The sequence below is a fragment of the Ursus maritimus genome, unplaced genomic scaffold (genome assembly GCF_017311325.1).
Source record: "Ursus maritimus isolate PB19 unplaced genomic scaffold, ASM1731132v1 scaffold_24, whole genome shotgun sequence".
NCBI classification, from domain to species: domain Eukaryota; kingdom Metazoa; phylum Chordata; class Mammalia; order Carnivora; family Ursidae; genus Ursus; species Ursus maritimus.
In genome coordinates, this window is record NW_024424897.1 from 470,255 (window position 1) to 495,364 (window position 25,110).

Here is a 25,110-nt window from a genome sequence, read left to right on the forward strand (position 1 = left end):
GCAGGAGACCCAGCCCAGCCCCTGCACTCCCCGCCCCCTGGCTCCGCCCCGCCCCGCCCCGCCCCGCCTCCGGACCTCAATGGCTGTGGCCGTAACAAACTCAACTTTCGCCCCGCCCCCGCCCCGCCCCCAGCCCAGCAAAGGCGGCGAGGACCAGATCCTCCCGGGAGGGGCGGGTGGACTATGGCCTGGAGGCGGAGACGAAAGAGAGATGGACGGGCAGCCCAGTCAATGAGCGCGCGCAGCCGCCCTAGCAACTGCGGCTCGCCAATGGCGGGGCGTGGCGGGCGTGGCGGGGCGGGGCTACGCGCTGTCAGCTGCGGGGGCCGCCGGCCCGCGGCGATCTGCGGACGGCGGGGCCAGCTCGGCGCCTTAGTGCCCGGCCGCCGCTTCTGCGCCGTCCCGCGGGCCGGGCATGGGCGCAGGCGTCGGCGGCGGCACGATGAGCACCCTGGGCAGCCCTGTCCGCGCTTACGACTTCCTTCTCAAGTTCTTGCTGGTGGGCGACAGCGACGTGGGCAAAGGCGAGATCCTGGCGAGCCTGCAGGATGGCGCGGCCGAGTCCCCGTACGGCCACCCGGCGGGTGAGCGCGGGGCCAGGACGGGGGAGCAGGGCCCAGGGAGCGCGCGGTGGGCCGGGGGAGTGCACGGGGGCCCGGGGAGCGCGCGGCAAGCTGGGGCGAGCGGGGCCCGGGGAGCGTGCGGCGGGCCCAGGGAGAGTACGGGGGGGCAGGAGAGCGCGCGGAGAGCTGGGGGTGGGGTGGGGGCGGGGCCTGGGAGCGCGCGGCGGGCCCGGGAGTGCAGGGGGGACCGGGGGAGCGCGCAGAGAACCAGGGAGCGCACCGGGAACCAGGGGAACGTGCAGCGGGCCCGGGAGCGCACGGGGAGACGCGGGAGCGCGCGGCGGGCCAGGGAGCGTTCGGGGGTCCGGGGGAGCGCGCGGCGGGCGAGAGAGCGCACGGGGGAGCGCGCGGCGGGCTGGGAGGAGAGGGGCTGGGGGAGCGCGCTGGGCCCGGGGAACGCGCGGCGGGCCAGAGAGTGCAGAGGGGGACCAGGGGAGCGCGCAAAGGGCCAGGGAGCGCACCGGGGACCAGGGGAGCACGCGGCGGGCCTGGGAGCCGCACCGAGGAGACTCAGGGGGAGCGCACGGCGGGCGAGGTGGAGCCGGACCCAGGCACCAGAGTAGCGCGCCGAGGAGCTGGGGGTGCAGGGACTGGGAGAGGGGGTGGAGTGCGCGAAGGGCCACGGATCAAGGAGCGCGGGGCTCATGGCCCGCCTCTCTGCCTGAGTCGGGCGCGCGCTTCGCGGGAGTCCCCTGCTGCACCCCCAGTTCCGCACGTGGGGAACACAGCGCGTCCTCCATAGTCTCACCAAGATCTGCTTCCCCGCGGGAGCTAGCGGCTGGGCAGAGTGCTGGGGTAGATCTGACCCGGGATGATGGCGAGGCGGAGGAGAGCGGACGGACCACGCAGGTGGGGTTTGGGGAGGAGGTAGCCGGGCTGCTGTGAGTGGGCCCATCCGGGAGGCCACAAGCGCGTGCGACGCGTTTGGAAAGTATGCGTGGGGGTTAAGGAGCGGGCAGGAGGGAATGGAGCGTGGGATCCGAGCGCAGCGGGTGGAGGCTCCCAGGTGGTGGCTCTGCGCGTGGGTGAGATGGAAGGGGAAGGAGAGGGGAAGCAAGAGAACTAGTCTGGAGGCTTCTCCAAGGTTCCTGGTGTGTCCGAGGAGCTCCTCGGCCTGGCGAACACGCGCGGGAGGGCAAGAAACCCAAATGACCCTCGAGAATGCGGCGTGAGGGCGAGGAAGGGAAGCACCATTGAAGGTGAAGGAGTGTGGATTCCAGGTCGAGGGGAGCCAGAGGACTCAGAGCTTGAGGACAGTGGGCAGAGGGTCCCCAAAGTTTGAGGTTTGAGGGCCTCAGGCCCCAAGACGGAGTGGACATTAGGAGGGAAAGAAGGGCGGGGGAGAGGAGAGGAAAGTGAGGTGGGCAGAAAGCTGGGCCAGCAGGCCAGAGCAGAGTCAGGGTCTTCACCCAGGCTTGCTGTTCTGTTGGTGCAGGTCGGCGGCTGTGAAGGGCACCTGCCGGCGATCACCTTTTCACTGTCATGTCGGGGCTCCAGGCACACTTCCAACACAAACCTGGCTGCTCAGGGTCTTGCCCCTGTCTGTCTCCTGGGCTTGCTGTCGGGTTCTCCAGAAGCAGAGGAGGTCAGCCCAGGAAGTGGAGTCTTGACGTTCAAGTCAGCCTAGGTGTACTTTCTGCCCTGTCCAGGCAGCACAGACTTGAGAAGACAGTGCAGATGTGAAGTTCTGGGTCTGCAGGACCTCACTGGGAGATCAACTTGATTTGATGCAAGAGGGGCAGGAGGTGTAGGGCAAAGGTTGTGGTAGGATGCAAGGTGGGCTATGTGGGGATGAGGTGGCAGAGGGAGGGAACCTGTGGCTTCTGAGCAGGGACGTGAGCAGCTTAGGTGGAATGGCCTGGGACAGGTCTTTAAGATTGGAGGTGTGAGGGTGGGGGGGAAGTTGGGGAGAGTTTTGGGTTGGTTCTAGAGAACCAATGCCAAGAACCTGGGTTCTTCCTGAAGCCGCCAGTGTGAGAGTCACCCAGGAGATTTGTGAAAATGCAGATTCGGTCTCTGATTGCAGATCTGTGTTATCCAAGGTGATGCCATCAGCCATGTGAGATGTTTTAAATTTAAAGGAGTGAAAACGAGATACAATGAAAGGATCATATTAGCCACACTGAAAGGATCATATTAGCCACATTTCAAGTGTTCAACAGCAACGACACTTGGCTGGTGAGAGGTGTGGCAGAGCCCTGCTGGATGCACAGCTCTGGGGCTTGAGCTCCTGGAGGACAGCAGGTTTTATCTGTTTCTTGGGGGGGGAGGCAGGAGGGGGGGGGCGCGGGTGTCCTGGGGCCTGGGGCTCAGTGGGTGGAGGATTAAACATTGAACAAATGAATCACTGTGCTTTTAAAACTGTGTGCCTGGGGGAACAAGCTGTAGTTTTGAGTCCTTAGGGTAAGTGAGTGATGTGTGCAAATGGGAGGAATGTGGACAGAAAGTGTCCTGGTTGTTTGAACAGTGGCTTGGGGACACTCTGTTGCATGACTTTCTTTTTGTTACAATCGAACTGAGCACTTGTAAAAGCAACTAGTTAATGCTTTCTTCTAAAGGATTTCCCTCCACACAGAGGGAGGTTTTAGGTTAAAAAGACACTTTCCAGGGGATTGTAAGAAGTTGGAATCATTATCAGTATTATTATTATTAAAGACATGTTGTACTTTGCATCAGTGCTCCGAGCATCAAGCACCGGAAGGGGAGGGTGCTTCCAGCCTCCTGTTTCCATCACCACCACGACCACCCCCCCCCCACACTGCGCATGCACCCCGGTCGCTCTGACTTTGCCCCAGTTTCTGTAGTGGGGCTACAGTGGCTGTAGGCCCTCAATATCAGATGTTTACGTGGCTTCGGCGCTGACCACGAGCCTTTCCACCACCACTGTGTCTGTGACTTCTGTATTTTGTTGGCCCTCTGATTAGCTGCATTTCATTTCCAGCCATTTTCCAGGAAGGGCTCGTGAGCACTTCATGAGCGTTTTCATGTTTGAGAATGTCTGTGCATTGTCTTTATCTGTGAACAGGGTCTCAGTTAGGTTAGAGTGTATCCTCAGGCTCTACGTTCTTTCCCTCCACACTTTGTCCCCATGGTCCCACTGCACCCCTGAGCTCACTGGCTCTGAGCTGCCATGGAGCCTGAGGTCCGCTGGTCTCTCCTTGTGGGTGTTTGCCTTTTCTTCAGAGCTCCTCAGCTTCAGCAGACCTTGTCTCGAAGCCTAATGCTTGGTGTTGAACTTCCGGTACGGTGCGTACTCTTTGAATCTGCAGATCTTGTATTTAATTTCAGGGAAATTTATGTCCCTAAAGCATCTGTTGCATTGATTTGGCGTTTGTCAGGTTTCCTATTGCTGCTGTAGCCGCAAATTTAGTGCTTAAAACACAGATTTATTATCTGACAATTCTGGGGGGCCACAGTCTCCCTGGGATGAAATTGAGGTGTTGGTAGGGGTGTGTCCTTTCTGGAGGCGCCAGCCGTGAGTCTGTTGGCTTGCCTTATCCAGCTTCTAGAACCCTCCTGCACTCCCTGGCCCCAGGCCCCTTCCTCACCTTCGAAGCTGGCAACAGTAATGCTACCTGTCTCATGCTGCACCATCCAGCCTGACTCGGTCTCCCTCTTCTGCTTTTAGGAGCCCTTGTGATGGTGCTGGCCCTATATGTTAATCCAGAATAATCTCTGTATTTGAAGATCAGCCGATCAGCAGCCTTAACTCCCCTTTGCCATGTAACCTCTTGGAGTCACAGATTCTGCAGATTACAGTGTGGATACCCTTGGGGGCCGTTATGCTGCCTGTTGTACCCGTTATCCTTGTGTTGCGCTCCACATCCCTTCACTTCTCTCTGCCTGCTTCCATCTTTTTGTCGCTCTCTTCTGAATTTCTGTGGGCATCTCAAACCTTTCCAATGTGTTGGTAATTTTTATTTTAGTAAACTGTTTCTAGCTGTTTCTAGCTTTTTTATTAGTTTAGTAATGATGTTGTTTTGGTCTGCAATTTTTTTTCCTTACTTTTACAATTTTCATTTACAATTTTTTTTTAAAGATTTTATTTTATTCGACAGAGATAGAGACAGCCAGTGAGAGAGGGAACACAAGCAGGGGGAGTGGGAGAGGAAGAAGCAGGCTCATAGCGGAGGAGCCTGACGTGGGGCTCGATCCCATAACGCCGGGATCACGCCCTGAGCCGGAGGCAGCCGCTTAACCGCTGTGCCACCCAGGCGCCCCTTCATTTACAATTTTTAAAAATCTCTTTAAATGGTGCCCTTGGGGGCAGAGACAGTTGGGCGTCTGACTCGGTTTCAGCTCAGGTCGTGATGTCAGGGTGGTGAGACGGAGCCCCGTGCTGGGCTCCACACTCAGTGGGGAGTCAGCTTGAGATTCTCTCTCCCTCTGCCTCTGCCCCTTCCGCTTGTGCTCTCTCTCTCTCCAATAAATAAATAAATCTTTTAAAATTTTCTTTAAATAATTTATTTCATTAAAAAAATCTCTTATTTTGCCGACTTAATGTTTTTGTTAAATTGTTCCATTGCATGAAGTAATTGGGATGAATGTCCTTCTGTTCCTTGGGTCATGCTTCATTTCAGGTTGGGTTCTTTGTCTCTTTTTCCTTTTATAACGTTTTGTTAAAGTGTGCTATGCATGTAGAATAGCTGAGGGGCCCACCTCCCACTTTGGGGCCTGCTGGCCCTGGAGCCTCCCTCAGATATGGAGGGTTGGTACCTCATTCGGCCTCTTCTCCCAGGTAGAAGTGCTGAGGAAAAGGCCTGGACAGCCCAGCTCATGTGGGGAGTGAAGTCGGGGCCACCGCTGAGGTCTTCCTCTCTGCTCGCTGGTGAGGGTCTCTCCCCTTAGCTCCAGCTGGTGGTGTTTCCGGCACCGCGTTCCCTTTCCTTCTCTGATTGCTGAGTTTCTACGTTGGGAGAGGGAAGTACAGGAAACGGACACTAAACTCTGCAATCTCTTGCCTCCCAACTTTTTTCCCAAAGAGACTCACTATTTCCTGATTACTTTCTCCTGGCTGCTTCTCCAGCTTCCCTTTGCCAGTAGGAAAATCCCATCTTTCTCTGTTTCACTTCTGCTGACAGCTAGTAATAATTCTATCCTCCCCCTTATTGAGAGTGTAGAGCAATCAAGTCATGAGATAGGTCATGTTATTGGGCCCAGAGAGGGTGAGTAACTCTCTCAAGATCACACAGCGTGAGTGAGAACGGGAGTGTGAATGGTGTGGCTCGCTCTGGGCCCCTCTGTGGCCCGTCTGGTTCAGAAAAGTCTCAGAGAAGTGGCTTTTCTTCCCTGTGAGGACAATCAAAGCGCTTTTACTTAGTGGCCTTGTCTTGGGGTTTTTTGCTTTTCTATTTGCCTTTGACAAATGTTCTGCCGGGAGAAGCATGCTCGCTCCCTGCTGCCGTCTATGGCGCTGCAGACCGTGGTGGATTTGCTGATTTTACAGCTACTCTGTGGTTTCCCTTGGCAACCCCTTCAAGATTCGAAACACGATTTATAAAGCCATCACTTTCAAGTTTGAACTGAGAGCCGAATCATATTTTATCCCTAGTTCTTTGCAGCGTAATTCCTTAAGAAGGAGATGGTCTTCTACTTCCTCACCTCCCATGGTACCACCAAAAGCATATGGGAAATTTCAATGTATTCATTTTTTAGATTATTCATAAATGCTTCCATGTATTTGACAATAATAAAACTGCCTTTGTGTCCGATTTTCTCCTTAAACCCAACCGTTCAGTCCTGCCTCCCTGCGGTGGGGACTGCCCCTTTCATCTAGCCTCTGACTCCAACCCAGGGTGACCCTGCTCTCGGGTGATGGGCAGGGAGGGGCTCCGATCCAGCCAGCCCAGGTTCCTGCTGTGCAGAGGGTCAGTTTCGGGCTGGAGACCCACCCAGCACCCCCTGCGTCCTGTCACTAGCTCTGGGTGCCGCAGTGGGGTAGGACGACAGCCGCGTGGTCCTGCCTTGGTCCTGCCGGTCACACCTGCTGACTCCTTGCTCAGGCCTTTTGGGGTGAAGAGAAGCAGCAAGGTGTGTCGGAAGCGATGGAGCCTACCACTCCCATCGCAGGCTGTGAGCTGATATCCCATTAAGATTTTTTCTTTCTTTTTTTTTTTTTTTTAACACGTGAAGCTTTCTTCCTTGGCTTCTTCAGCTAACTTAGCCGCAAAGAAGGAATTGTGTCTATGTAAACAGTGAAAAGAACTGCAATGTCCGGGGAATTGGGCTTAAAAACTTCGTAGATGTCGATTTATCAGATTCACAAACAAAACCATGTAAAAGGCAGTCACCCCGTAGGCTAGCAGCTCCCTCTGAGCTCTCCAGGTTCGCCTTCCTCAGAAGGCTTTCGCTTTCCTCCTTGGAGGCCGCGACCAGCTTGGCCACGAGACCTGGCGCTCCCTCGGCCTCCCCTCCAGGTTGTTGGAGCAGCTCCGGCACCTCCTGAGGTTGGACCCGCTGTCTGCAGCACGCTGGTGGGAGAACTGCCGGCCCCCGCGTGGCCTGTGGCCAGAGACGCCGCACTTCGGGCTTCTGGAAGCGGGTCCCTGCCCCCTCGTTTGTAAACGTCTCAGTTCCAGAGGTACGGCCTGCCCCCACGTCTGTGAGGACCTGGAGGTCTCAGCCTGTGGGCGCGGTGCTCAGAGCCACCTTCTTCCCCTGGCTGCCGGCAGCGCCCCTCCTGCCAGCGCGCACTGTGCCTGCCGTCTGGCCGTTTCTTCAGGCTCGTGGTTGCTTTTTCCATCTTGTCCGCGGCCCACCGCCTGAGAGGAGCCGCACACCACACACGGTGTGAGACTTGTCAGTGACGGGTTTTAGAGGCTTTCAGACACCTCACAGGACCCAGGGTCTCTAGGTGTATTCACTCTGTGTCTATGTCATGTACTCTACACAGAGCACACACGCGTGAGCATGGTACACGTACACAAACACACGTGTGCATACGTACGGAGACGCGGGTGTGAGCTATTTGCGTTGCTCTGATTAAGGCACGAACTTTCTGAAGATGCTTATCAGTGAAGACGCAGACTCTTTTTTTCTTGGTTCTGTTAATGTACAGAGACTCGTCGAACACGGTGCCACTTGGGTCGCTCTTGAGATGGTTTTATTTGTGTCACACCTTATGCTTGCCCTTCGCAAACTTTCTAATCGGCGCCGGCCCCATGGCTGAGAGCTGGCCGTGTGGTCCGTGTCTCCCGAGTAGGCCTGCATTCCAGGAGCCGACCTCTGTTTAGCGGCGTGCGCGGTGTGGAATCGGGCAGCCCAGCACACGTCCGTCGCTCATGGGGAACTCACGTGGGGGCTGTGTTCAGAGACGCAGCTGGGGAGAGAGGGAGGCTTCCACGCTGCTGGAACCACAAGGTGGGAGATGAAGGCGGCTGTCCTGGGCACGTAGAGCAGCCTCGGCCAGCCACCTGTCACAGCACGGTCCAGCTTGGAGCTCAGCCTGGCCTGCCGGTCTCTCCATGGACATCTGAGTTTCCCGCCTGAAACCACCTGCTAACGGTCATCCCTGGGGAGATCGTCCCATAAAGCGGTGGCAGAGAGCCGCGAAGGTCGGCTCCACTGTCCTGGGGTCTCCTTGGCTGAACGTGAGCCTCAGGCTGCTTTTGGCTTATGTGGGCTGTGTATTCCCTCCTCTGGCAGCCAATAATTAATGAATTCCCTTCCCCAGATGGGACTCAGCCGAGTTTGCTTGTGGATTTGAACCATGTTGTGACTCATGACACAAACGGCATTTTATTTGGTTAAAGAAAAAAAGACGTTTACAGAGGCAGAATCGTAAGCATATGTATTAAATTCTAGTGGACCCCAATATAGAAGGCTGAAAGGTATTGTCTTAATGGGGAAAATAAATTGGTCAATGTGAAGAACATTAAATTATCTTTAGACTAAGAAAATTCGTTTGGGAGTAAAATCTATTTCTTCTAGTCTACAGTGATGTGCTCATTCTGAAAGGTAGACCATTGCCTCATGGGTTTAAATAGCATCATGCTGGTTTGGCGTCCGGGAGAGGCAAAGCCAGAGGCGTCAGACCTGGGATGCATCCTGTGAGGCTGGGCGTCTGCGCTCACTGTCCGTGAGCACTGGGTGGGACGCGCAGTGGGGACGCAGTGCGGGAACGCAGCTGGACGGTGCATCCATTCCCTGGGGTGTCTGTGACAAACAACCACAGACTAGGGGCCTAACAACAATGGGTGGGTTTATCCTCTCATGCCTCTGAAGGCCAGGGGTCTGAACTCGAGGTGTGGGCAGGGCCTCCCCCACCACCCAGACCCAAGGCTGCAGGGGAGAATCCTTCCTGGAATCTTCCAGCTGCTGGTGGTTGTCATTGTGGGCAGTTTGGACAAGGAAGGGAATAGACCTTGCAGTTGACCTCTGTCTCCCGAGGGGCCAAGCACCCTCTGCCTCTGCTCTTCCCCTGGCAGGTGGTGGTCAGCAGAGCGTGGGGACCAGCTGCAGATGACACAGGGTCTCTATCCTTCCCTCCCACACCGTCTTGAGTTCATCACACTGGGCCCAAAGGATGTGCCACTGGGTGGGGGGAAACCTGGGAGTGACCCAGGCCCTGCTGTGGTGTCTGAAAAATCACCCAGCCCTGGAGCTCAGGGCTCAGCTGGTCATGATGTTAGCCCCGGCTGGGCTGAGCCCACGCCGTACCTCCTGTCTGAGCAGGATAGCGGCATCTGCGCTGGCCCAGCTGAAGAGTGGTTGCCCTCTTCTCTCAGCCAGGAAACGGCTCAGAGGTGTCCAGCTTGGCGACCCACCTCAGGGCACCCACCTCTCCCGCGGGCTGTGGGGGTCTGGCTGAGCGTGAGCCCAGGAGGCAGCTCTGTGCCCAGCAGAGCCACGGGGCCTCCCCCAGCCTCCTTCCCAGAGAGGAGACCCCTGCTGCCGCCCACCAGGACGGCTGCCGCTTCTGTGGGCTTTTCAGGGAAGCCAGTGTGGTTGTTTTCCAGTTGTCCTGTGATGATAACTGCACAGCAGAGGGGCCCGCATCGGCCCAGCACCTCCCCAGCTGGCCCCCCACTTCCTCTCCCTCTGTGCATGGTGACATGCAGGCGCCCTCGCCCTCTGATGCTTAGCGCGTGAGACCAGGTATTTACCATAAACTGAGGCCCCTGGCATCTTTCAGATGAGTGGGGAAAATGACTCTGAGTTCCGGGTGCTTCACCCTGAGCCGTCTTTGGGAGTACAGACAGGCGAGAGGGCTTGCTGTGTGCCTTTGGGGCAGTCACTCGGCCGGGCACGGCCATGTCCGGTGCTGAGGGCATCTCCTTCCCCCACGATGTCATGTCACCTCAGCTTCTGCAACTGCACAGGTAGGAGGCTGAAGCAGGAGGCTCGGAGCTCCTCCTGAAGACACGTGCAGCCTCGGTGGGTGGGAACGTGCTAGAATACGTCCCGCTGGCTGACTGAGCGGACTGTCTGAGCAGAACGTCCCAGACAGGAGGTGTTGGGGGCCTCAGCCCACAGCGCCCCATGGGCCGGGGGGAGACCCTGGCTGAGGTGGGCTTTACAGAAACAGTGCCAGTAGCATCGAGAACCATGCACTTGAACATAGGAGATGCTGCCCCCATTTCCCTCCTGGAGGGTGGTGAGGATTTCCCAGCTGTGTCTCCCAGACAGCAGGCCTGTGCAAAGTAGGGTGAGAACGGGGAGGATGCCCCTCCTGGCCTGACCTGCCAGGCGCTGGCGGTGGTCTGAGTCCAGGTCCGGCAGTGCCCCAAGTTAAGGCCCCGAGGCACGGTGAGGGCAGCCCTGTGGTTTGAAACTGTTGGGACTCTGGAAAGAGGGGCTGTTGTCTGGCCACACCCAAATAATGGTTCAGAGATGATCTCGGCTACTCCCCGATCTCACTGGTGGTGGGGTGGTGTGCAGGGGGGCCGGGCCCCACGCTGTGAGAGCCCAGTGTCCCTGGATGCAGACAGTCAGCACAGAGCACTGGGTGCCTGGGCCAAGGTAGCCGGTGGTGGTCCTTTTCCCGCCCGGCAGTGAGAAAGTTTAGCTCCCAAGGTGGGGAAAGAGAGGTTCAGGGCCGCTAGGAGTGGGAGCTGTGTGGACAAGCTGCGACAGCCAGGCCAGGAGGGGACTGGAGGCCCCCGGACTGTCCCTCACCTGGGAGCACCTGATTCCACCGCTTTGCTATAAAGAGAAAAATGAGGAGGGAGAAGCATTTGGGGAACGTACTTTTCCAAAAGGAGATATGCAGAGAGATGACTGGTGTCAATGTCGGTACTGCCCGCTGTGTGACTGTGGTGAACACACTTCACACCCCTGCCTGGAACGTGACTTTGCTTTTAGAACCATTCAGAAGCTCAAGGGGCCCACCGAGGGGCCAGTGCTGGCCTTGGCCGTGGCTGCGGCGGGGCGCCCGCCCCGAGCCCTTCCCACCCCTTGGCTCTGCGAGGCACCCGCATCTCCCAGCAGACTGTCCCTCTGATCCGAAGAGCCAAGCACAGCCAGGTCTGGCAAGGACACATGTGTGTACGTCTTCTTTGGGGTGAAAATCATATAGTATAAAACGAACCGTTTTATTTTTATTGTATTTTTATTTTTTCAAGATTTTATTTTTAAGTAATGTCTACAACCAACGTGGGGCTCGAACTTACAACCCCGAGATCAAGAGTCACACGCTCTGCTGACTGAGCCAGCCAGGCGCCCCAAAATGAACCCCTCCTCCCGGCCTCTGGCAGTCGCTGGTCTGCTTTCTGATGTTTTCATTCAGCATTAGACACATTTCTCAAAAGTCAGCTACTCGAAGACGAACGTGTTTGTAAGTGGTATTTAGCCAGTATTTACACCAGAAGAGAAGTCTCCTGCGTGACGGCACACGGTTACGCCTGCTCGCTCACTGAAACAGAAATAAGCATGTGGTGCGTGAACTGAATTATTTATTCATCATGCGGAGCTGAAAGCGGAGCGAATGGCTTGGCATTTGACGCCTCCTTTTCTTTTTTTTAAAGAAGGCTAAAATTATCTCTCTTCTCTCTGTTATTCTGACTCACTCAATGAGCATTCATTCCTACAGGCTTTGTTCTAGAAGCTTTGGCGTGTTTTTATTTCATTTTGATGGACAGAGTGTTCGTTGAGTGAGCTGAGTGCAGCGGACGTGAATTACCCCTTTGATCGTCACCGCGACACTATAAGGTCAAATGGTGGGCTCTCGGGGGCTGAAATGCACGGTAGCCGGCAGCAGAGGTAGGGAAGAGGAGATGCACTAAATAAGGGAAGAGCAAACACCTAAGTAGGAGAGAAAAGGAAACATTGCAGGAATGAAAGAGAACAGCTCCGTAAGTAAGTTTGTGGGGAGAGGAGATCCTGACCAGGGAGCGAGGTGGTCTGGGGATTCTGTGGCAGGCACAGCTGCGTTAGACCCGGGCTTGGGGACAGAGTGAAGCTTTTGCTGAGGGGAGGCCACTACAGGCGGCCGGCATGCAGGCCGTAAGTAGCCGTGGCCAGTGCGTTCTTCCAGGTGGAAGGGGAGACTGAGGCACAGGAAATCGCTGCTTGTCAGGACTGGGATTTGACCCCAGGCCCCACAGAGCTCCTCCCTGTGGGGCCTTCACACTTGGGAACCTACGTGGCCCCGGTGGGTTTGACCCATCTCCACTCCCCCCTTCCCCACCTGGAGAAACCAAGACACATCACGTGGGGAAGCGGCGCCTTCTCAAGCTTTATCTCCCACCCCACCTGCTCGCCCCGGCTCGTCCCATCCTGAAGTCCCCACGCTAGGGGTGAGCGTGCAGGGCATGCGGCCAAGCAGTGGACCTGGAGAAGGTCGGGCGTCGCCACCCTGAAAGAGCGAGTGCGGCGGAGACCACAGTGTTGGTGTTCCCAGGGGTCAGGGGTCAGGGGTTAGCGTAGCTGAGGGGCGGGTTGTTCCGCAGGGCTGTTCTCATGAGAACTATCGCCGCACAGTCGTTGAGTTCGGTTTGAGTCGTGATGGCTGATGAGTACATCATGGTGGTTGAGCCCTTACCGTTTACTGTTAGTGAGACTGAGACGCAGGTCATTGTACTTTGCTCTGAGAAGTTATAATATTCCATCATATATTTATATGGGCTGCTTAAAAAGGCCATCAGTAATGAATTCTTTTAAATTTATGAAAACTTATTTTTTATTGTGGACCTAAAAACTCAGTACGTGAGGACACTTGGAAAATCAGAGGAGCCAACCCAATTCAAACAGTGAGTTAATGTCCTAAAGGTTAAAAATGAAAAACCTCTCCAGCCTGTGGATGGTGAGAGCTCTCTTTTCTTGTCTGGGAACAGACATGCCAAAGCCCATGTTCCCTCTAGACTCAAAAATAAACTCCCAGGGGTACTTATTTGTTGCTTCACATAGATGGTATAAAACCTTCAGTGTTCCGAAGGAAAAATCAAACATTTCCAAAATTAACTTTGAAGTTGCCCTCTGTAAATGTTTTTATGTGTTTATATATGTTTAATTATATGTGCATATATTCTACTTACTTATTATGTGATTATACATCCTATGTATTATGTATGATATATTCTTTTTAATATGTGTATACATATTGTTATAGGCATATCTATTCTATTTTAGTGTGTGTGTGTCTCACGTCACATATGCCCAATGCTGAGCACTGCAAAAGGAAGAATATAGGCATTTGAAGTTGCCTTCCAGAGTTTCGTGGGAATTTAAAGGACTATGAAGAGGCTCTTGGTGGGTCACTTCAAAGAGTAATTTCACAGAGCCTGAAGGTACTGACCTAAGCAGTTTCCAGAATATCTATGCTCTGCCCTAAACCCTTGGGCAATATGCCCTCAGAATGCAAAGCAAATTTGTTGTCTCCTTCCCCCACGCATACTCTATGGCCCTCAACCTACTTTAAAGACCAGAGGTTTTATGAATATGGTGTTCTTTTTCTTGGGGCTTTTATGGGGGGGGGAGCTCAGTCTAAGCACTGGAGGTCCGTCCAGGGAGCTCAGCTAAACTACTTGGAAACAGCACCTCGTTAGCACCGCATTTGGGGACCTTGCTTTCTGAGCCTTGGGTGTGGGGTTTTATCTTTTGGTGGAGAGCTGCTAAGATTTCACACCCATTCCAGGACTTTCTCAGGGTGAGGCCCCCGTGTAGGGGCTCCTCTCTCTTCTCCTGTCTGCCCCCCAGGAGCACATTCCCCTTTAGATTCGTAACTCTTAATCCAGCTTTCCTTGTCAAGGTACGTAGTATGGCCTCATCCCAGAACGTCTTCAAGGCTGTCTTCTTGAGGTTTGCATGCTTTGAGACACATTCCTGAGTGGGTCTAAAAATGAAATAAATCAAGCACCACGAAGCCTGGTGGTGTGGTTTTACTAAGCGGTTTGGATTCTTGGGATCACAAATGGTGTTGCATCCGCTTTTTGGAAGGGAGTATTCGTGTCCTGCTTTCTCTGGTCACTTAATGGAAACTCTGTCTTTCACGGGCTCTCCCTCCCGGGGTCCAGCTGAGTGCATCCTCTCATCCACAGACCTGGCAGAAGCATTCTGGCCACTCACTCTGTGGACACAGGCTTCTCAAAGAAGTAGAAAATTGGTTTAAAAATGTTAATTGCTTTTTCTGATTTTTAGGGGGGAAAAATGCATGCTCGTTGAAGAAACTTAATATAGGGAAAGGTTGGGGTAAACAAAATAAACACAACCCAGAAATTTCCAGCTGCCACGTGGGGCTGGTCCTCACTGTCCCCCCCCCACGCACATACACAGATACACGCGTGTATTTTTTTTACATCAGTGAGGTAATGCTTCGTATCTCGTTGTATATGAGACACATTTTACTTTACGTTCTTAGTGTGATAATTTGGGGAAATGATATCCGTGTTTTAGCCTGGGAGTCGAGCTCAGGTGGAACAGACCCAGGACTGGAGGTGGGGCAGGAGGAAGGGTCACAGAGATGAGGGGGCAAGACATGGGGCTGCACGGAGCTGCCTGCAGACTGGGGGCCTGATGTCCAAGTACGCGTCTCCTGGCTGCTGCCGCCCTCCCCTCAGATAGCAGGCAGCAGCTGCGGAAGCCTGGGCCTTGGGGCGGCCAGGGGACCCAGGCGGCTGGTGCCAAGTGAGGGGAGGAAGGTTGGAGGCCCTACAGAGTGAACATTGGGGCTGGTGGCCAGGGCCCGTGCAAATCCAGAGAGACCCAAATCAGCGTCCAGTCTGTCTACTTCAAAAACCGTGACTCTGCCCTGGTGAGAAGTCCTTTCTCTCCCCCAGGACAGTTCTCCTCTCGGGTGCTGTTTGCTTGAGGATAACTTTGAGGCCAGCAGCCCTTACGCTGCCCCCACCCCTTCCACAGGCATCGACTACAAGACTACCACCATCCTGCTAGACGGCCGGAGGGTGAAGCTGCAGCTCTGGTGAGTGGGGGCCCGCCCCGGGCTCCAGCAGGACATGCCAGCCCCAGGAAGAGAGGCTTTCCTGGCCCTGGGAGGGCACCAATACCGCCTCTGGGAGGAGCCCCCTCCAGCCCCAGCAGACCCAGGGCTGCCCCACAGGACGTGGAGATCTGCTTGTCTGGGCCACTGATGCGTCATCCATGGGGGGAGTGCTGGGGCCTTTGTGGGTCCCCGGGCGTCTGTCCAGAGCATGGCCTTCCTGAAACCCTTCTAGCTCCCCAGCACCAGGAGGGGCCCATGAGTGTGATAGGGACAGACCCGTGGCAGGTGTGGGAGGCTGGGAGCAAGAGGCCCTCCCCCGGGTCTGGACTGGGTCTCTTTCTCATGGCCCCACCTGGCAGCCCTGGCTCTGAGGTTCAGGTCACACCCCCCTGCCTCTGCCCTTCCCACTCCAGGTGGGGTTGGGGAGTGGGAGAATTGGTGTTTCCTGCTTTGACCACCCCCATGCAACTTGCCTGACTACTGTCTCCGGCCCCTCTGTCACCCCTTCTCCTGGGCCACCTGCATGGTCCTCTACTCTACCCAAACATGCCTAAGCCCCAAGCCACATGAGTCTCCTCTAACTGGAAGCCGGTCCTCCTGCCGGCCCCACCCGCCCCTTCCCAGGGCGGTCAGCAGGGAGCCTTTCTCCACAGTGTCCCCTTGGCACCCTGTCCCTTCCCATTGCCTGCCCCCCCCCCGGGATGTTTGAGGTTGTGGGTGAGGCCTGTGTCCTCCAGGCTGCCCACGGCTGAGGGTCAGCGAGGCTCAGGCAACCTGTTGTCCTCAGACTTCTGCCTGCTCCGCCTTGCAACCTGCACCCAGCCCTGAGGCCTGCAGGGTCCAGGGCTTATCTGGTCCTGGCTCCGTCCCTCCCTGAGACCATCCGAGGGTCCCGCTGTCCGCCCATGCTTGCCCCGGCCTCCTAAGGCTGCCCCACATCTCCCCTGAGCAGCATTCGGCATCTCTCCTGATGGCGTGTTTCGTCTGAGTGGCTCATCCTTGTGAATGCTGTCACGTGCCCACCCCCTCCGCGGCTCCCGCCACACCCCAGGCTTACCCACAGCACCCCACGTCCACGGAGTTCCCACTTCACGATAGCCACCAGTGTCCCATGAAAGCAGTGAGTCATGCCCCAGGGCTGCTCTGCTCCTGTGTCTCCTTGCCCACAAACTTCCTAGCCGCTTCCGCCTGCGGCAAAGCTGGAGCTCCGTAGCGGCTGACCTGGGACTTCTCCAACGATTTGCTCCTCAGCACCGAGGAGCTCCTGCCACGTCCTGGGCCACGGAAGGCACCTCCGGCCCTCCTGAACCCCAGGCCCTGCCCTCCCTCGTGGTGGCTCATCTAGGACTCAGAAGGCAGGGGCAGGTCACCACCTACAGGTGACGAGGAGAAAAGAGAGGATTGCGCCGCAGATTGTACTGAGGATGCGCCTAGACCCGCGGTCCCGCCCTCACCCGCAGGGATCACCTGGGGCTGTGGGCGTGTTCACTGCACTCTTGGATGTGTTTACAAAAGACGCTGGGCATCAGCGCCTGTCGGTCCTCAGAGGCACTGTCGGGAGAGCAGCTGTGGACTCCATCCCACGGGAATGTGCTTTTTCTTTATCCTGCTTTGTGGTGCTCGGAGCTCCATTCTGGTGGTTCCAGGTGTCCGCACCCCGGGTCCATTCCTCGTTTTGGTAAACTTAGGGATCTGCGGTGGGATGGCCACCGAGTGACAGTTGTCAGATGCGTTTGCTATGGCTCCCAAGTCCCAAACCCCGTTGTCAGGAAGCAGCAGTGATTTCTTCTCACTGGCCTCCAACATCTTTTCCAGGGATACATCCGGGCAGGGAAGATTTTGTACCATATTCCGCTCCTACTCTCGGGGCGCACAGGTAACATCCCCTGAGCCAGGAAGTCAAACCGACTGAGTAACAACGTTTGGAATGTTCTTTAACGGCTGCCTGGAGGACAAGGCAGTTAAGCTCATATGCATATTGATGCAAGAGGCTGAAAGTGCCAAGGAATGTTTGGTGCCTCGCAAGCCTTCCTCAGCATCAGGGGTGTGCGTGTGCGTGGCTGCACGCATGTGTCATGTCTGCATGCACGTGGGCCTGTGAGCTGTGTGTGCACACGTGTGTCTGCGTGTGTCTGTGCATACATATGCATGCAGCGGGGCTGTGTGTGCACCTGTGTTCACGTGACCGAGTGTGTGTGTCTCTGCATGTTCAGGAGAGCACTCTGTCCAGGTGGGCGGGCCCTGCTCCTAGGAAGAGGGTGATCTCTCCAGTCCCTCCACATCCCGTGTCCCTAGAGCGGCTGGTGGGTGTGGGGGACTGAGCGCTCGTCCCCAACTCACCTTGACATTTGAGGGTTTAGTAACGAGCTCATGAAATATCATTAGAAATACTCATTTAACTACTACATTTGGTAGATAAATAAAAATAATATGTTTTCTGTTAAAATAAGTAAAATGATCATTTAGCTGGTTGTGAGTCTGTGACGGAGTAGCCTGCACACTGACCAAAGCGGTCCAGGGCTGTGCCCGCCTCTGTCCGGTAAGGTAAGCCTGGTGCCTCTCCCCAGGGGGTGATCCTGGTCTATGACATCGCAAACCGCTGGTCCTTTGATGGCATCGACAGGTGGATTAAGGAGATAGACGAGGTATGACATGGTGTGCCAGGCACCGTCCACGTGGGTGTGTGGGGGTGTCGGGCACGTGGGCCAGGACACAGGCTTCGGCAGCACAGAGGCTGTGTCACCTCCCAGAACGGGACTGGGGCCCTAACCTGGAGACCCACCCAGTCCCGGGGGTTGGGGCCACGCACCACCTGCTGTGTGGAGTGGGTTGGCAGGTGGTGTTTGGGCCGCCAGACTGCCAGTGTAGACACAGAGGGGTCAGAACCACACTCGGGTTCCTGCAGGCTGCTGAAATGCATGGCCGTAAACAGCAGGAATTCATGCTCTCACGGTTTGGAGCCCAGAAGTCCAAAATCTAGTGTCGGCAGCGTCGGCTCCTTCCGAAGGCCGGAGAGGAGGACCCTTCCCGCCTCCTCCAGCGTCTGGCGGCTGCCGGCGGTCCTTGGCCTGTGGACCCATCACTCTAGTCCCTGCCTCTGCCGGCATGTGGCTTTTCCCCTGTGTCCTCTCCTCTTCTTACAGGGACACCAGTGACTGGATTTAGGGCCCACCCCAGTGACCTCATCTTAACTAATTACATTCTGCAAAGGTCCTATTTCCAATAAGGACACATTCTGAGGTTCTGGGTGGGCACGAACTTGGGGAGGATGCCATTTACCCCATGTACCAAAGGTGCCAGCAACCACAAGAGCTCGCCCAAGTAACCCCCTTGCCTCTCTGTCACCCGTCAGCACGCCCCTGGTGTCCCTAAAATCCTGGTGGGAAACCGCCTGCACCTGGCCTTCAAGCGGCAGGTGCCCACGGAGCAGGCGCAGGCCTACGCGGAGCGCCTGGGTGTCACCTTCTTCGAGGTCAGCCCTCTGTGCAACTTCAACATCACCGAGTCCTTCACGGAGCTGGCCAGGACCGTGCTGCTGCGGCACGGGATGGACCGGCTCTGGAGGCCGAGCAAGGGTAGGCACCCGTGCGGCCGTCCTACTGCCCCCAGCCCTGTCCGCCTCCCGGGACCCGCCTCCAGCCGCCACGTCCATCCTCAGAGTCAGTGCATTCAGTCTGAGAGGAATCACTAGTAACCAACCGTGTGTCGAAGGTTCACGAGGGGCGTTTCTGAGGGCTGTGCTGGACAAGGGGAGGCACGTGAGCACAGGCGTGTGCAGTGAGGAGGGGGCACCTCCCCGCGCAGAGCAGGACGCCCCGAGGGCCGGCTGGCCGGGTTTTACCCCTGGTTTGGGGAAGAGCGTATCGTGTCAGGAATGATTCACCCTCAGCTCGTTTGGTTTGAGGGGGAACTGGAGAACAGAAGCACATCGAGCGTTGTTGGCGCCCCATACCCTGAAGTCGGAACTCCATCCAGACCCCTCGGTGTTAATCCGCCCAGAGACCTGTGTCCCCTGGTTTCGTCTGCGGGGTTGGGCCTTCGTCACGGGTTACCCCTCGGGAGCCTGGCAGCGTATGACTGTCGCGAGACGAAGGGCGGGATCGACAGTCACTGAGTCGGGCAGCACAGGGCTGCTGGAGGGAAACTGGGTTCTTCTCAGTTAGGGATTCTCCGCCTCAGCACCGCTGTCAGCTTGGGCAGGGTTGTCGGCTCGCGGGCGGGGGCGTTCGGGTGTTGTGCCCTCTGCCCCCCAGCTGCAGAAACCACAAGTGTCCCCGGGGAGTCAGAACCACCCCCAGCTGAGAGCCACTGTGCAGAGAGAGCTCTTCGCTGGGACCCCCACCCCCGCCCCGGGCCTGACCTCTTCAGGGGCTGGGGCGGCGATGAGGCTGCACCAGGAGTGCCCCCCCATCAGGTCCCCAAGGGCCCCACCCCGGGGAGCCTGACTCGCATGAGGAACGGTGTTGGTGAGGCCGAAGCATTCCTTCTCAGGCGCATTCTTGAGCATGTCCCTATAGAGCTGGACACACGTGCTTCCGATGTCAGCGGTGCGGTTGGGGAGGTCACCCCTGACACCCTTGGTCTCTCGCCCCAAACCGAGGTCAGGCGACTCCTGCAGGAGGACCTCACTGGCCACCGTCTCCCCTCCAGGTCTGCCCCCCTCTTGGGCCCGGAGGGAAAGACGGCAGGGGTCTCCAGTCCAAGGTGACGAAAGCAGGGTGGCCCGTCTCCGGCCCTGCCCAGGGCCCCACGTGGGCACAGTGGCTGGAGTGCTCAGCCCAAGTCCTGGGGAAGGAAGGCGGGGAGGCGAGCGGGCTGCCCTGTGGTCAGCAGCTGGACAACGTGAACTAAACGCGGTTTCCTTTCCTTCCCCAAGTGCTGAGCCTGCAGGACCTGTGCTGCCGGGCGGTGGTGTCCTGCACGCCCGTGCACCTGGTGGACAAGCTCCCGCTGCCCATGGCCTTGAGGGGCCACCTCAAATCGTTCTCCATGGCCAGTGGCCTGAACGCCAGGATGATGCACGGCCGCTCCTACTCGCTCACCGCCAGCTCCACCCACAAGAGGAGTGGCCTCCGCAAAGTGAAGGCCCCCCGCCCGCCCCAGAGCCCGCCCAGGCGCTGCCCCAGGAACAGCTGTAAAGTGTCCTGAGGAAGGCGCCAGAGCACGGACGCCGGCCCCTCGGGGAGCCGCTGCGCCATCACACGCGGACGGGCGCGGAGGCTGGTCCAGGCCCAGGAAAGCACCTGCCGATCCCCTCGGGGAGATCTCTCGTGCCCCAGCCGCTCCAGAGAAAGCACAGCCTGATGACGTTCCTCTGTGGATGTGCATGAAGCTGTTGTTTTCAGCGTGGGTTTGTCCGGGGGGTCGGCACTGCTCACCCCTCGGGACGTGACATTCTGGATGATTGCACGCCTTTTCCCAACACGACTGCCTTTGTAAGAGCCGCGACACGCGTGAGGAGTGCGTCCTGGGGACTCTGGGAGCAACCGGAGAGAGAAATTAGTCTTCGACCTCCCAAGAGGGCCTTTTTGTAAACCTCTTCACATCAAAGTGCGGGGAACCGGAGATTAGGCAGGGCGGGTCTGACACGGATTTCATAACGTTTTTGCTATGTTATTACCATGTTTGGGATTAATAAGTGATTTATATGCATATTTTTCTGTAAATCTACATTTTTTTGTACAAGATGTTCCACAAGGTATGAAGCAAAGGGAAGAAAATGCCAAAGATATCTCTAGTTGTGCCGAACGGCCACAACATAGTCACAGCAGATCCAGATCCGCAAGGAAATTATCGTCCGGGAATGAAGTGGACACTGTTACTGAAGACAATGTTTCTCGACAATAAAATGTATACTTGTTTCTTGGTAGGACTGGTGGCTGGTTCTTTCTGATTCTGTGTATTCACATAGCCCTTTATTTCATTTGCTCCACCGCCTGTCCTGAACCACGGCATCCGCTGATAAAGATTCCCTTCCCTGGAAAGAAAGGCAGAGGCAGAAAGTGGGAAATGTCAAGGAGAGGCCCTGTAACATGCGCCTGTCCAGGAAAAACAGCAGACAGGGCTCCCGACTCCCCCTGCAGCACTCACAGCTCTGTCAGGCACCCCAGACAGACAGACAGACGAGGCCCTTATCACTGATCCCAGGTGCGCAGAAAAGGCTCCAGGCAGGGTCTCACCCTCCTGCTGTCGCTGCTTGACATCTCTCTGCAGCAGCTCGTGGTTACAAAGAGGAACTTTTTAAAAACGACTAGCAACGAGAGAATACCCAGTTCTCAGTTTCCGTTGATGATTTACAGATTTTTAGAAATTTAAGGGACCCGAGAATTGGAAGCAACATCTCTACTGAGAGATGAACAACTGAGGGCCAGAGAAGAGAAATGAGGCTGGCCACTGCTGGCCACTGAAGGCCTAGGGGCAGGCTCGAGGTTGTCCAGCCCCCTGAGCATGACGGGGACAAATGTCCACAGGGGAGCAGCCTAGGGGACTGCAGGTAAACCCTGAAGGGACAGTGCCTCCCAGGGGCTGCCAGCCTGGGAGGATGTCCTGCTGGGGCCACAGCACCTTCTTTCTGCCCAGCAGTGGATGAAGAGACAAGGGTTGACCCACTGACCATGAGCACAGAGGCAGCCAGGGTGCCCAGGATGGATGTCATCTGACATGCTGTGACCGATGCAGGGCCGGCCCAGCTGGGGCATCTCTTTCCCACGTGGGTGACCAGGAGTGATGTAAGGAGAGGTCCAAGTTGAAGGAAGCCCCTGCGGTGACCCCTTCTCCCCTCTGAAGAACATGCTTCTGGAGAACTGAAGCTGCATGTCCCCCAGGTCGAGGACGGTGGTGGGGCACTGGAACGTGTCCCCTGGTGGCAAGGTCACACCAGACCCAACAGGTCTCTTTTCCCTTCCATTCAGTTCCACCTTCAGCTGAAGAACTCCTTAAGGCTACCACTCATGTTCTAGAAGGGATATAGCCTCTGTGACCTGGAGCTCTTCCCAGATGTTTCCAGAACACACAGGCTCCCGGGGGACAAAGGATGCCTGGAGCCACCAGAGGCCAGCAGAGGCGGGAAGGAGCCCCCAGGGCCCGCCCACAGCTGGATCTCAGACCAGGGCCGTGAGAGGGAAAGTCTCCGCTGTGCTGAGCACCCCCAGTGTGGGGCAATTCATTATGCTGGCCCCAGGACCCTCCACAACAAGAAATTACACTTCACAGGAGAAAGCACTTTAGCAAATCAGAGTGGCATTCCTATGAAAGAGAAACAAACCGAAATATGGAACATATTACGAAATAAAGCATGCACGTTTTGGTGGTGAATATACTGAAAATACAATCAAATGTAAACTGAACCCTAGAAGAGCTGCTCTCACACGTTGTCTCTTCCATGGCCCTCCCACTGGCAAAGCCCACCCAAAGTGTAAACAGGAGTGCCCGGTTATGCCCCAAATGTTTGTAATTCTCTTTTTAAGCATCTAGATTCAAAATGTATTATGTACAATTCTGTCTTCAATTGCCCTGTACTGCAATGCAGAATAATCTCCTGGACTGAAAACCCACAACTTTGATGAGCAACTATCTAGGCAAATGTTCAATCTGGAAAAAAGGGTCAATTACAGGCTCCCTCACGTTGGTCTGCCAAGGAGTCAGAGTGCAGCCGCCGCCCTTTGCTGGAGACTCACCTCATTAAAGCAAGTGCTAGGGAACAGGGGAAGCGTGGCAGCTGCTGCGGATCAGGCCGGATGCAGGAGTCCCCGCCGGAGAACAGGCTCCTAGCCGGGGGAGGGGGCACCTGGTGCTCGCCCTGTTCGCTCCCAGCGATGCTCAAGCTCTCTGGTCTTACTTTCCCCCGGGGCCCCCGCCTCTTCTGTGAGTGTTCTCACTGTGCTGAGCTATCGAAGGCTGTTGGCCAAACAGGGGAATTGGATGAGGTGGGCAGAGTCTCAGCGCGCGGTGGCTGAGGGCAGACGAGTCAGTGTAGGTAATGGGGTGGCTTCATGTAAGCAGGCTGGCAAGTGCGCAAGGAAGTTCCCTACCCTGGCATGAGGGCCTGGTGCTCCCTGACCAGAGGCTGAGCTGTGTCCTGGGCTGGCAGTATTTCCACCCTTGTTTGAAAACCCTTAATAACCCATAATAGACACACACACCTCGCGGAGTACCCCGTCCCCAGTGGAGACCCTCCTTGGCTCACAGGGACACACAGGGTATTCTGAGGCTCTGTGATGCATTTCTCTCTGAGACCTGTTTTTTTTTTTTTTAAAGATTTTATTTATTTGACAGAGATAGAGACAGCCAGCGAGAGAGAGAACACAAGCAGGGGGAGTGGGAGAGGAAGAAGCAGGCTCACAGCGGAGGAGCCTGATGTGGGGCTCGATCCCAGAACGCCGGGATCATGCCCTGAGCCAAAGGCAGACGCTTAACCGCTGTGCCACCCAGGCGCCCCTGAGGCCTGTGTTCTTAACACACTAGATGTAATTTTCCTCTTACAAATACAAAGTTGGGGTTTAATAGGGAACACACATAATGCCTATGCCCTCCATCCCTGGCCCAAACTCCAGTCTGCGCCCCGGAGATAAGAACGTGCCCCCTCCCACCAAGGAGAGGGGGTCAGTGAGGAGCCTGGCACTCATTTCAAGCCACTTCTCCCATCTTCTGCCTAAAGACATGTGAGCTACCAATGGGCTGTGGTGGTTTCCTAGGGCTGCCAGAAATAGATGGCTCCAACAAAGAACACCCATGTCCTCACCGTCTGGGGGCTCGGCGGAGGGGGGGGGGGTCCTCCCTGGCCTCTTCCAGCACCTGGTGGTGACCGCAGTTGTCAGCACGAGCTGGCTTGCGGCTACATGGTGCCAATGTCACCCTTCCCATCAAGTGGCCTTCCCTTCTGTCTTCTCCCCTTCTCTTCTCTACCCATCATAGATTTAAGGCCCGCCCTAAATTCAGGGTGATCTCATCTTGGGATCCTTAATCACACCTGCAAAGATTCTCCAAATAGGGTCACAGTCACAGGTTCTGGGTGAGCATGTCTCGGGGGGTCACCACTCAACCCATTCCTGAGGGTGGTACAGCTTTGAGCTTCTGGGGTTAAGGTAGAGTGGCTGTGGCGAGGAGCCCCCCAGCAGCACCCCAGCCTACTTCCTTCTGTCACAGAAAGGCCTGGAGTGAGACAGGCATTGTAGGAGGCCCCAGACCAAAGGAAGGGCTGAGTCTCTCCCTTCCCAGAGTGTCCGCTTTGGTGACCACAGGTGCCATGTGCAGAGGTAACCACCAGACGGCTGTGGCAAGGCTCTCCAGCAGCAGGGTTCTTTCTGAGTCCATGGGCTGCAGTGAAGAGCCCCAGGTCTGGGAGTCTGTGATTAGATCCTGGCCCCTGTCACAAACCACAGGCCACCAGCCTGAGATACCCTCACATACTGAAATCGAGTTACTCGACTCCTCCAGCATGGGCAAAATCAGACCCCAGAGCCCCAGCACAGAAAGTTTGCCACCTTGTAGGGTAGGTCAGCAGCCCAAGGGTGCACATGGGAGGAGGGGCAGGAACGGGTGCTGCCTGGACCGTGGGTGTCCAGGTGCAAGGGGAAAATAGGTCAGGGGACAGTGAGGGAGAGACCAGAGGGTTGTCTGAGTAGGGGACCCTAGGGCCACCACTCTTGTCTCCATGGCCACACATGTTGGAGTAGGACCACAGCCCAGCTGCTCTGTGCCAGAAAGTCTAGACTTTATTCCTTGAGGGGATGGTCTGTGGGTCCCAGGAGGGGGAGCCGTATGTGCAGGGAGGCTGTGTGTCCTGGGAGGGGGGTCTGTATGTCCCAGGAAGGCTGTGTGTCCTGTTGGGGCTGTGTGTCCTGGGGGGGGGGCTGCTGTGTGTTCTGTGTGTCCCAGGATGGGTGTCTGTGTGTCCTGGGAGGGGAGTTGTGTGTCCAGGGAGGCTGTGTGTCCTGTTGGGGCTGTGTGTCCTGGGGGGGCTGCTGTATCCTGTGGAGGTTTGTATGGGGGGGGGTCTATACCTCTATATATTTCCACTTCCTCACTTCCATCCATTTTTCTGTATTTGTGTACAATTTACTTCTGTATATCATAAAAACCCTATAATGTGTTGTTACTATTTTAAATACT

The 25,110-nt window shown here is 56.2% G+C and overlaps 1 protein-coding gene across 3 annotated transcripts; it reads left to right on the plus strand.

Annotated features, from left to right (window-relative positions):
* The first annotated feature begins 343 nt into the window (after positions 1-343).
* RAB40B (RAB40B, member RAS oncogene family) lies at positions 344-20,865 on the plus strand. 3 transcript variants are annotated; one of them, XM_040639929.1, is made up of 8 exons: positions 454-584; positions 13,191-13,348; positions 14,919-14,979; positions 16,252-16,876; positions 17,568-17,645; positions 18,353-18,575; positions 19,518-19,650; positions 19,877-20,865. In XM_040639929.1, exons 4-8 carry the CDS (start codon positions 16,739-16,741, stop codon positions 20,136-20,138), a joined length of 834 nt encoding a protein of 277 aa, XP_040495863.1. In that variant the 5' UTR covers positions 454-584; positions 13,191-13,348; positions 14,919-14,979; positions 16,252-16,738; the 3' UTR covers positions 20,139-20,865. The 3 variants fall into 3 exon arrangements, with proteins under 3 accessions (XP_040495861.1, XP_040495862.1, XP_040495863.1); XM_040639927.1 differs by lacking the exon at positions 13,191-13,348 and having other exon boundaries at positions 344-584; positions 16,816-16,876; XM_040639928.1 differs by lacking the exons at positions 13,191-13,348; positions 19,518-19,650 and having other exon boundaries at positions 344-584; positions 16,816-16,876.
* Positions 20,866-25,110: the final 4,245 nt, after the last annotated feature.